This window comes from Camelus dromedarius, chromosome X (genome assembly GCF_036321535.1).
Source record: "Camelus dromedarius isolate mCamDro1 chromosome X, mCamDro1.pat, whole genome shotgun sequence".
Lineage (NCBI taxonomy): Eukaryota > Metazoa > Chordata > Mammalia > Artiodactyla > Camelidae > Camelus > Camelus dromedarius.
Genome location: NC_087472.1, coordinates 89,702,398 through 89,715,514, shown reverse-complemented (window position 1 = coordinate 89,715,514; position 13,117 = coordinate 89,702,398). Strand labels below are relative to the sequence as shown.

The window sequence follows — 13,117 nt, the reverse complement described above, 5'->3', positions numbered from 1 at the left end:
GCATCTTATAAGGCTATTATCTGGTTTAAAGTCCTGGAACACAATAAGAAATCTATGTTCTTGCTTAACTAATCAAGGTCTCTAAGTACTGAAGTATAGGAACTTTTTTTTACTTATTACCAACCCTTAGAACAGTGTCTCACATTGAGAGATGCTCTTAGCAACTGGATATGAAACTAAACTTCATTACAAGTTTTTTTCCTTTCTTGACAAATAATCCACTTTTGATTTAGAAGAGTATATGTAAAAGTGATTAAGAGAAATATCTTACTTTCTTTCAATTTTGATTTGAAAAATTAACACCATGTGTAATAATTTTTAAATAGGAAACCCACTCTGTTATATATAAATAAAAATATTATTCGGGAAAAACAAATAATGTCCACTATCTTCAGTACTCATACAATCACATGTATTATTAACAGATTACATATCACCATAACAAACGTGTATGTGTTTGGATAGAAAGAGAGAGAGAGAGAAGTGACGATACCTACACATATTGGTTAACCTTGCATAAGGAAAAGACCTCTATGGTCAGATAAGATCTGATTTTGAATACTAGATTAACTGTTTACTCTCCTGAGGATTTGAGCATGTTACCATACTTGGTATGTCTTGGTTTCCTATTAAAACCCACACTTCATAAATTTTTTGTAAGCTCAAATGATGCAATACACATGTAAATATTTCAGCCATGTCTGGAAGCTGAGCTAATATTTAAAGTATTCCTCATTTTGCCCAAGAGGCATAAAAGTATTTGCTAGACATTCATGCAAATTAGTTTAAACTCATCGTCATACCTCTTCATGTAGCTCTCTCCAACGAGAATTAAATGTCTCAAGTTCCTCATTGATCAGTTCATCCATGACTCCGCCATCTGTTAGGGTCTGTGCCAATATGCGAATCTGATTCGGGTTATCCTCAGAATGTTGCATCAAGTTTTCAAGTGACTGAAACACATTTGCAATAATTACTATTTTTCTTCTTTTTCTAAATCCACTGAATTAACCCGAAATGCTCAGTATCTCCTGATTTACATATAATTAAGTTATCCACAACTTAAAGCAGTATTTAACTGCTGTAACAAAACATGAAAGATCACTGTCATTTCAAAACTATGATGTTGTTTCATGTGAATCTTCATGAGCTTGTGGCAGAACTGTGCAATGGTGCACACAAAGACTCACAGCCACCTTCTCCTCTTAGGCCCACAATTTCTCAACTTCTCTTATAGCTAGTGATGTCCAAGTGGCATGATTCTGCCAATATATGTATCTAGGGAGAAATTCAAGAGCAGAGTTTCCTTTCATACTCACACTCTCACACACACACACACAGCACAGTCTCTTTAGAAGAAAGTCCTATGCCCTTCACACCTTTCACACATACAAGGCTTAGAGGTAAAGTAGCCATAGTTGGACTGGGAGGCACTAAAAACAAGGATGAGGTCCTTCAACCTGATCACGTACTAGGATAACTGCATTATCACATCCTTTCTTCTGGCTAACATCCTTTCAGTAATTTGGGATAAGTGTGCAAGTTTACTTCATATTTTTTGGAAAATCACATAAAAGGATCACTTTGCTGGTTCACAACAAAATGGTCACTGAACATCTCTGAACAGGACAGGGACAAAATGACAGTCCACCTGAGAACTCTCTTTGTTCTTTGATACTTCTGTCAGGTTTTACAATTCTTTTGCAAAAATAAGGAGGTTGGATATAATGATGTCTAGGTTTCTACTGCAACGTTCTAGGATTCTAATTCTACTCAGTATAAAACATTTTACATTTTCTTCACATCTTGTTAATTTATACACCTCATTTTAGCAGATTTACAAAGGGGTTGCACGACAAATAGCTCTACACAAAATAAATAGGCTAAAACTACATATTCATCATACATAAAAGATTAGCCAGAAGTACAATAAAATGCATAGGACATTAATGATTAATAAAATGTCAGAAGTTCACATAAATCAAAGCTTTATGTGCAAAAACTCCTTTCAATTTTACTGTTTGTAGATCTCCAAAAGAAAACTAGAAAATGTATTAAAATTTTGCATATACTAAAATGAATTAACATTTTAAAGATACATTTCCAATATCAAAGCATGCTCATTTAATACTTTGAAACATTCTGTAAGATATAAATTTATGATCCTAAGTCATTTAAAAATATGTTCCAATTCAATGAACATAGCTTTTAAACTGGAAATGATGTTTTACACTATCATCCCGTTTAACTCTACTCCAACGGAGCAAAATTGTGCATTCATACTGTCTTTGTAGGTCTGTAGTACGCTTAAGTAGGTAAAGAAATGTGTCAACATAGAACTGAGTGATACAGCAAAAGGCAAATGTCCCTTGTAAGAGGTTATTTAAATCCTCTTTGAAACCTTAAGACTGGAAGGTTCTTAGAGGAAACAAAGGGCTTCATCCCAAGTGCCAGTGTGGTTTCCTTTTAATTTGTCTTCTATTTGATTCTTAACATCTTTCAATACGTAATTTATCATAATTATATTAATTCAAAACTTACATCCAGCACCTCGGAGATTTCCTCAGCTCCACCAGGAATATTTTCAGTGGTCTTAAGTTTAAATTCTACTTCATTTAACCACTTGTTTGCCTTCTCCAAGTATGACAATAACTCATGCCAACATGCCCAAACTTCCTATGAAAGAAATATATATCACAGATGAAATATTTTGATAGAAAGTAAACGTGTAATTTGGGTACCTCCATTTTTAAAATTCTTGAAAATAAAACGTTTATTTTACATCTTTCACCTTTCCTTTGCAATGAATCACTGAAAATGCAACTAGTCATTTTGAGCACCTAATATGCCTATAATTACAAATCATTAAGGAAATATTTTATTACATGAATAAATTCAAGATTCAGTGATTTACTTTTTGAAATAAAAAATAATTAATCAACATTACAGTCTGGAAAATAGAAAAATAAAAGCATATATAAAACTGCACAGATAAACCTAACATCCGAACACAACAACTAGTATCACTTTTCTGTGACCTCCTCTAACCTTTATCATATGTAAATAACTTGATAGTTAAAGTATATATTTAATTATAGTTCTCTTTTCACTAAACATAACATCTTGTAATTTTTCCATATTACTAAGAAGGTATATTTTAATAAAAATCTAATGTTTCATTTAAGTGACTATAGTTTTGTTTCCTTAATAATCAACAATGATTGACTAGTTAGACTATTTTTAGTTTTGTTTGCTATTATAAATTTGTGATTATCATCATCATGAATATGGATTTTTCCATATCTCAGATTATTTCCTTGAGATGTATTATCAGAAATATGACTTCTAACTACTTCAAGGACATGATTATTTCAAATGGCCTTTGATATACACTGAAAGAAACTGATTAATATTCAGAAGTACTCATACATGAAATAGTGAAATTTTAAGATTGCTACCAGTAAATACAGAAGATCATTTTTCTGACCTTGGGATATAGAAGAGTATCTCAAATAAGGCATTTGGTAAAAAACAAACAAAACTGACCATTAGAGACAAATAATTTTAATTATATTAGAATTAAAACCTTCCAGTCATCAAAAGACACCATGAAAAAACTGAAAGATTCAAACTTGAAGAAAACAACTGCAAAGTTTGTAAGAGATGAATAAGACTGAAAGGAACACCAAGTCAGTTAAAAGATGAACAAATAACCCAACAAAAAATGAAATGAAATCCTCAACCAGTATTTGAAAGAAAAAGATATATGTAAACCCAATAAAGATATACAAATCTGATCAGACTCATTAGTGATCAGAGGAATATATGTCAGGATTACAATGACATAGTGATAACGTTAACTGACACAAATAAGAAGTTTGGTAATTCCAAGTGTGAGAGAAGAGAAGCATTAACACAAATTTGTATTTATTGCTTGTGAGTGTATATACTACAATGACCATTGTGAAAAACAATTTGTCATTCTCACTAAGATAAATATTCATGTATCTGGCAATCTAGAAATTCCACTTTTTGATGTAAATCCTCAGAGAAACTGGTTTGTATGAACAATAAAGGCAATTCCAAGAATGTTTGTCTCAGCACTCTCTGTAATAACGAAAAAAATTTAAAAAGAAAGAAAATAAGCAGCAGTATTTACAATAATCAAGACATGGAAACAGCCTAAATGTCCATCAACAGATGACTGGATAAAGAAGATGTGGTATATTTATACAATGGAATACTCTTCAGCCATAAAAACCGACACCATTAACGCCATTTGCAGCAACATAGATGTTCCTGGAGAATGTCATTCTAAGTGAAGTAAGCCAGAAAGAGAAAGAAAAATACCATATGAGATTGCTCATATGTGAAACCTAAAAAAAAAAAAAAGAAGAAGAAGAACATAAATACAAAACAGAAACAGACTCACAGACATAGAATACAAACTTGTGGTTGCCAAGTAGGGGGGTGGGAAGGGATAGACTGGAATTTCAAACTTTGTAGATACTGACAGGCATATGTAGAATAGATAAACAAGATTATACTGTATAGCACAGGGAAATATATACAAGATCTTGTGGTAGCTCACAGCAAAAAAAATGTAACAATGACTATATGTACGTTCATGTATAACTGAAAAATTGTGCTCTACACTGGAAATTGACACAACACTGTAAAATGACTATAACTCAATAAAAAATGTTTAAAAAAAAGAAAGAAGTTAAAAAAAAAAGGAAAATGACCTTAATGTCCACTGGCAGGAGAATGTATAAAACTGTATCCTATTTATACAAAAAATACAGAAGCAAAAATACAACTTTATCAAACAGAACCACGTGGATGAGTCTGAGACATAAAAATGTTGAGCAAGAAGAGCAAGCCCTAAAGAAACTATATAGTATAGGTTACCCTTTTTATACCCTCAGAACACACAAAGTTGAGCAGTATATTGTTTAGGTATTGACATGTATGTGATAAAATATTTTTGAAGCAGAGAAACAATATTGGTAAATTTCTGGATCAGGGTTCTGTCTGTTGGGAAAAAGTAGGAAGATGCACTAGAGGATAAGAATATTAAAATAGTCATTTTCCATTAGCTGTGAGATTGTAAATATTGGGCAAACTTATAACTGTATTAGTACAATCACCACCCTCTGCTAGCTGCCCCTTCCCACCTAGCCACCACCACCATAAATGAAGAAAAGGAATGATGTTTTTTACTTTAGGAGAAATCAACAATTCTATCAGATTTCCCCTATTTTCACCTTTGCTCAGAGCCCTTGCAAATGATGGAGGACATTCTCTCTCTAACTGATGAAAAGTATCAGTCTAACCTGCCTTGCTGGCCTACCAATTCTTGCCCAGTATTTTATGTACAGTTTATCACAGAAAGTAAAATTAAGTATTTTGCTTTAAAAAGTGACAGAAATTTTAAATCTGGGTCATTTCCAGCTCCTGCTGGACTACAGGCTGTCTTCCTTCTGGGCAAAGATCCCAGTGGGAAAATATAAATATCCCCTCAAATACCCGAGGGTACTTTAGCGATCTGAAGATAAGGAAATGTGATTGGTAATATGTCTTATTAACTTTGGTACAGATTGAGGTAATGAACTACCTTGCTGATTTAACCATCAGGATGGATGGCCTCTTGTGTCCTCAATGCATCTGAAGGACACAGCTGGAGAGCTTGAATGTACCAGCTTTACAGGTCACCTTTGCAAAATAAAATATGGTCTTGCAGCCTGAATTGGAGCTAAAAGCCACTTAGAATAATTGTTAAGCTTAACAGTTTGGAACTTAAAATTACTTTGAAATCACCAAATTCAAAGTGGCTTTGAAGAGAGTAAAACAAAAAAGGAAACTTCTGGTCAAAATGGTAAATGGAGCTGATGTGGTAGTCCCTCCACCGGTGATTCAGTCATAATGGAATACTAGATAAAATGTAAAGGAAAAAATTCAAATTCATAGAGGATTTATGAAACAAGTATGAAAAATCCTCAGGTGGCAGAAACAAAGAGGGACGTTAAGTACACTAGGTATTAGGTAACCAAGCTTAATAAAACACTGGCATATCAGAACAGGGTATATGACATAAAAGCTGGGGTATTTAAAATTTGGGATGTGAAAAAGAGGCATTGGTCTCATACATTTCAGGGAGATGGAAAAGCATAAAGATGAGTGTCACTTATCCTGAAAACAAGAACTACAAAATCCCCATCCACTGGAGTATAAGGAACTGCCAAGAAAGCTGAGAACCCTTTCGATTTGGTTGGAAAATAAGGATCCACCCAAAAGAAACTAAAACCTAAATTTATATCACACTTGAGGATAGAACATAACATCTCTCAGACTCTGGTAGACACAAATAAAAAATACTCATAAGGACCCTCCAGTAGCCTAGCACAGAAGGGATTGCCTGTAAGATACAATTCCTACTATAGATGAGCTCACAAAGAAAAATTTACAAGCCATGTGAGGAAATTCACTACAATTAGAGGGAACCAGTAGTTCTAAGAAATGGTAGAATCTATACATTGTGAACAGAGGTAAGAGAACAGTTTTAAGGAATTCAATAACAAGTAATTTAATAATAAGTAAGTCAAAGTTGCCAGTAGGATCTACTTTTCTTGAGGGTGACAACTAGAGTTCATACTTAAGAAGTAAAAAGGCTAAGTTCCCTATATTCTATGTTGGGAAAACTTCTGCTGGATGTTTCTACAAGCCCTCATCTAAAAAGAGGGAGCAGATGGGGAAGGCATGGAGGAATATGAAGAGAAGAGAATTTGGTAAGTTAAGAAAGTCTTTTTTCTCACCTTTTATGAAGGTGCTTAGGGGAAACTTATCAGGTACCTTTTCTCTACAAGATCTGAAAGAATACTGTTCATCAACTGGGTGGGTACATTCAGAAAGGGATGGTTGTCATGCCTTCCCTATTGAGTTGCTGGCATGGCAAAAAATGAATCAAGGACAATTCCTTCAAATTTCTCATTCCTGAGAATTATGGAAGATGGGATCTGCCAGTGCCCACAGGCTGAGTTGAGATGTAGTGGGTAAGTAAGACTCCAAGGGATCACAAAAGCATGAGTCATAAAGGTTTAATTTTAAAGGGAATATAATGCAAGGCTATTGGTAAGAGTCAGCCTGAAATTCTTGTTCAATATACCAAGGTATCATATATGCTCAGGAAATCTCTTTTTTAGAGTTTAACATCCCTATGAATAAGACCAATTGTTATCTCCATCAGACCACAACAAGTCTACAGAGAATAAGCCAGATCAGTAGTGATAACCTATAGAGTCTACTGATTACAGACTCATCATCACAGATGTGTGTGGGTGTTAATTAAAAAGTTAATAGCAATTACAGCCAGCCAAGAGACGAACATCAGATTAGGAGTGTACTTTTCATTCCTTACCCTCCTATATAACAATATTAGAAGCTCACTATCCAGAAACTGAGAGGAGGGAACTATAAGATCACTTTTTCTCACTCCCACCTCTGTATAAATTACTGAAGACACAAGATTAATCTGAATTGGTGGAAAACTTTTAATAAAATATGAGATCAAAATTTAAGTGAGAGTAAATTTTACTAACTAAAAGTTAATGAAAAGTTATGAGATCAGACTGAAATACTCATTAAAAAGCCAACTATAGGCAGAAAACAGAGTTTAATATCATTGGTTTTAGTTTTTGGAAAACTAAAACTGTTTAATACTTCTTACTCATTAAGTTGAGATTTCTCAACCAAATAGATTACTTAAGTTTAAACCATTTAAGTAAAGGAAGAAATAGAATTAATTACACAAAAGCAGAGGATTAGATAAGAGACAGATTTGAAAAAAGAACAGCTAAGTAAAACCAAGAGAAATGGAAAACACAGTCTTTGAAAAAAAATACAAACACACATATATAGATAGATGTATATATAGGCAGAGGTGAATATATTTATATAAGAAAGTTATAAACTATGCTTCCAGCAGGTGAAGATAGAATTTGAGAATTGGAAGACAGATTTTAGAAAATTAACCAGAATTCAGAAGACAAAGAAAGAAAGATGAAAAATATTAAAGGGAAGCCAACAATCAGAATATGGGGGAGATTCTTCATAGATCTAATAAAGGTTCCTCTAGGAAGGAATGGAGAGATTGAAAAAAAGAAAATCTTCAAAAAGATAATGGAGACCACCAAAGAGAGAAATGATCATTCTGTTCTTATTAACATACCACATAACAAAGTATAAAGTATAAATGAAAACAAATTACACATAAATAGACTGAAACTGCAAAGCACCAAAGACAAAGAGAAAATGAAAAGGTACCGGAGAAAAGTATAAAGAAACAATAATTTTGACAGCAGACTTCATAATAGCAAAGCATTTCAGAAGACAATAGAATACTGTTTTTCAGTGTTGTAAAAAAATAACTCTTCCCACATAATTATGCTCAGGTAGGCTATCACTACTGAGGGCAAAAATCAAAGGCATTTTCAGTCATGCAATATCTCAGAGCATTTGCTATTCACACTCAGTGAAACAGTAGAAGTAAAGGAAAGATATGAAAAGCAGAAACCATTACAGAAATATGTAAAATAGTATTGGCAAATCTAAGTAAATATTATTAAAAATAATAATTACAACAACAGTGGTGGCAATGGCACTGACTAACTTAGAGGAGTAAGAAATAATGTTCAACAATAATATGGAAGATGGGAAGTAAATTCAGAGTTAAACCATGCCAGTGGTTCTGTTATACCATTGTTAGATGCATATAGTGGAAAGAAATACTTATTATTGCAGGCTTTGTTGATTAAGGTACACAAGATAATAATTAAGGGTCCCATTAAGATAAAGTAAATAGCATATATATTCCAAACCACTGGAGAGGAAATAAAAAGAGGCTAAATAACTTGATAACTGTAATACAAATAGAAGAGTCTAGAAGTGTCATTACAGATGAGAAATAGAAGAATCATTCATAAATGGTCTTGAAAATTTTGTTCTTAACATGAAAATAAAAGATCCCTTTGGGAAATGTACCCCAAAATGGATTTCTGATGGATTAGCATAGTTTTCAATGAACAAAATAAATAAGAGAAAGCCAAGAATAATGATGATGTAAAGAAATTAAGAACATAATATTTGTGTTTTATTTGATTATCAGAAAGCAATTTCCTAGATATAAGAAGTCCTTCCCTCACATAACATGATAGTAAATTAGTTGTGACTTCCTTGAGATTTAGTGCCATCCCTTCCCTTCCCTTCCCATTGTCTGTTTGATACTCTGCACTCACGCAGCACTAACAGAACAGATTTCACTTTATATCCTCAGCAACTATAATAGCTTGTGGGATATAGAAGACACTAGCCAAGTGTATCAGGAGTGAATTAGATACAAAAAAGAACAGGGACTGATAAAGAAGGAATTGGAATTGATACTGGAGAAACTTGGAGATTCAATTTTATAATTACAAAGTTATAATATTGGAAATATCTTGGGTACAGGTAAAAGATCCAGTCTAAATATATTCAAAGGTCTACTCTACTGGTCTGAGTTGTGCCTGCCTTGAAACATCACTCAGTATAAAAAAGTTCCCTAAACCATCATGATTTTCAACAATGATGGGGCACCTAAATTCCCTGTCAACTCTAATCACAATGATGACTCAGTTTACATGGGGGGAGGTGGCTTAATTTAAAGCCCAGCTAGTGTGCAGTATTTGGCAGCATCAGCACTTGGTAGCCGGTAAAGTTCACGTTCTTCATCAGTACACTTCACATATAATCATAAATTGACATACAGTAACTGATAAAGATCAACAAAGGCAAACTGACTTCCAGAGTCTTGCATTTCCCGTTCAGCCTGGTGCAGAGCCACTGGTAGTTGGTGGTTAGTGTGTCAAGTTCCTTTTTTAAGGCCTCTTGTGCTGCAGGTGGTGCTTGAGCTATGACACCGTTCACGGACTCGGTGAGGAGTTTCACTTTTGCCTCTTTTTGCTGGGCCTCTTCTTTAGCTCTCTGAAAAAGAAAGAATCCTCTCTTAATAGCAAGGCAATGACTTCACTCCCAAGATGCATTCCTATATATCATGTTCTTTCTTCCTTGCAACACCTCTGTTAGAATGAGATTAATAAAAATAAATCCAATGCTGACTCCAATCACTTCCATAAATTTGAGTTTAGTTAAAATTGGAAACTTGAAGAAAAAAAATTATAATCAGACTGCAATCTTTATTCAGAATAGTTTGAAAAGTAGTATGTGGGTATGTATTTGTGGAGAATATATATACATATATATAATAACCAAGAAACAAATATTTCAATGCTAACTAGGCTCAAAAATATCTTAGTCTAGAATTTAAATCACTTATGAATTACTCAGATAGATGAATAATACTGAAATCAATACAAATATCATTTAAATCAAAGGATAATTAACATAGAAAAGTCTTTTTAATGCTCTTTTTGGGAATATATTTTGATAAAAGAAAGTTGTGTTCAGTAACTGAAAACACGTAAGTGAAAGAAACACAACAGAAGCTCCTGACATGAGGGTGCTGGCCTGGTATAGCTATGTCTTGGTATCCTAGAGTTGTTTTTTTTTTTTTTTTTAATGAAAAGGTTTAATATAAAGTTTGGGGGTATAGTCATCGTAGACTTCCAAAAAGAATGTTGAAGTCAGATGTTGCTAATCAAACATTCCCCTTGGCTCTTTTATTTTAAGACAAAAGTTTTGCTTACAGGGGAAAGAAAGGAACATTATCATTTTCAAGTATAACACAGGAAAGAAAAATAAATAGAAGAAGGTCTCTGGTTATTATCTGAGTAAATAAGGGAGAGATGTCAAAGTAGGTCTGTAAGTCTCTTTTGAAAATAAAGATAAATTTGCTCTCAATATGAGCACAGCTGGAAGCCTGGACAAGGTACCATCTCTAGCCTCTGGGTGGTGAAACAGACCTAAAGAGATAATCCTGACTGGCATGCAGACAATACAAGAAATGGAATTTTCTTGCCAACTCCCTCTGCTGCTGTTGCCACAGGCTATCTGGGCTTTTCCTCTTTTCAATATTACCCCCATATGCACCAATTTTGTAGCTACATCAGTCATTTAAACATGCAAATCAATGTGTACTAATTGGATGGGCCACTCATTTCAGGGACTCTTCATATATTTTTTAATTAATTTGAGACAGTTTACTCTCCAGCACTAGAAAGAAAAAGAGATCTGAATGAGCGGTTACCCATAAAAGCAAACTGTTCAAAGAATGAGGGAAGACAGCCAGAGCCAAACAAAGGAACCAGGAAAAATGGAGCGGCTGAACACAAGCTGACTGCTGATTATCTAGTTAGGGATCTGAAGCAGTGGCTGTATAGTAATAGAAGAGACGGTGAAAACAGCCATTAGGGGATTGAGATGTGAAGAGAAAGGCAACAGAGGTGGCACATGCTTAATAGAATAGAACTGTATGGAATGAAATGGCACAGGAGAGGGATGGAAGAGAATATATTCAATCCTTTTGGTTCTACCAAAGATAGAGCCTGTGACTATGAGTAAATTATTTGACTTTTCTGTAAATTTCCATTTTTTGATTAGCAGAGAGAAGTGTGTACTATTTTGCTTCCAAAGTACCCTCTAAGTCTCACATTCTGTAATGATACAATTTGCCCAATGGTGACCTCCCCACCATCAAATTTAAAATCATTATAGTCCCTTGTTAAAAATCCTCCAATGACTTTTCCATTTCACTTAGAATGAAAATCCTCTGACACCCTACAAAGTGCCTGTGTCAGCAAATACCTACTCACTACCTCCAAATCATCTCAGGTCATCTATCTCATTTTAAATATAATTCCCCACAAATGCTCTACAAGTCAACCCTGTCTAAAACAGTGTCTCATCACCCCCAACTCCCACCGGAACTCTTAATTATTCTTTATTTTATAATCCTGGTTTATTTTAAGGCAAATTGTCATGATCTCAAATGAGTTTATTTGCATATTTCTTCATTCATTGCTTCCCCCCCCCAACAGGTAGAATGTAAATTCCAAGAAGTCAGGTGGCTTTTATGTACTGCTCACCACTGTATTCAATGTCTAGAAGGGTATCTGGCACAAAATAAGTATGCAATAAATATTTGTTGATAAATCAATGAATGATATATGGTATTGCTACAGTAGAATGCTTTCATAGCTTTTATTACTTCAGAAACTATTACTGCCTGTCCAAAGAGGCTTCCTTATATATTTTAATTTTACTTTCCACATGTGACTAAAGCCACATTACATTTGTTATTTAAACATGATTTTCACATGAGTACATTCTGCTCTTAATTATAATAAATATTCACTGAATGATCATATAACATATATAAAGGACATGTAATTAATTTCTTACCATGCAGCATCAATAATAATAATAATAATGATAATAATAATTACTAGTTTGGGGCATCTAATTTGTGCCAGGCATTGCACTGGGACTTTCATGTTTCACCTTTCTAATAATTCTGAGAAGCAGGTATTTTGATACCTGGATCCAAATGAGAAAATGAAAGCTCACTGGGTTTACGTAACTTGCTCAATGTTACATAGTTGGCGAGGGACCAAGGCGGGTTTTAAACCCAAGTTTCTGGCTCCAAAATGATTTTGCTCTGTTATGTGGCCCCAAACCAAATAAATATCTACTAAAAGTTCACAGAGGCAAATGTGGTTCAATAATGTGTTATTGCTAATACACAAAGATGGTAATTATCATTATAGCTGCAAATCATTGAGTGCTCACGCTGAGCTAGGCAATTTAGTTATATGTAAGTTTCAATCCTCATTTCATACTTTGAAGTTATGAAATGATATGATTTACACATGAAAAAATAGAGGATGACACTGACTACTGGGTTTCCCAGGGCCATACTTGAAATGCCACTGTGTAGATTCAATTAGCAGGCCTCACCTCAAAGTCCCTGCTATACACCAGTTTCCTTGGTCCTAAATCAATGTTATTTTTTTATTCCATTGTTTCAAGAATAGTGTATGTAAATGCAGTCCTTTCATCAATATTAGAGACCATCAGCTAACATATTTAGTGCTTCAAAATTCTAAGAAACCCCTTTATACCACCA

The 13,117-nt window shown here is 33.9% G+C and overlaps 1 protein-coding gene across 9 annotated transcripts in view; it reads right to left on the bottom strand.

The window, feature by feature from the left end:
* DMD (dystrophin) overlaps window positions 1-13,117 on the bottom strand; it is a 1,947,932-nt gene that overhangs the window by 1,153,889 nt on the left and 780,926 nt on the right. For all 9 annotated transcript variants that reach the window (XM_064483309.1, XM_031445593.2, XM_064483311.1 and 6 more), the window contains 3 exons: window positions 9,835-10,017; window positions 2,542-2,676; window positions 804-953 (listed from right to left, as the gene is read on the bottom strand). In XM_064483309.1, the coding sequence (XP_064339379.1) occupies window positions 804-953; window positions 2,542-2,676; window positions 9,835-10,017 (468 nt within the window). The remainder of the gene's footprint in view (window positions 1-803; window positions 954-2,541; window positions 2,677-9,834; window positions 10,018-13,117) is intronic.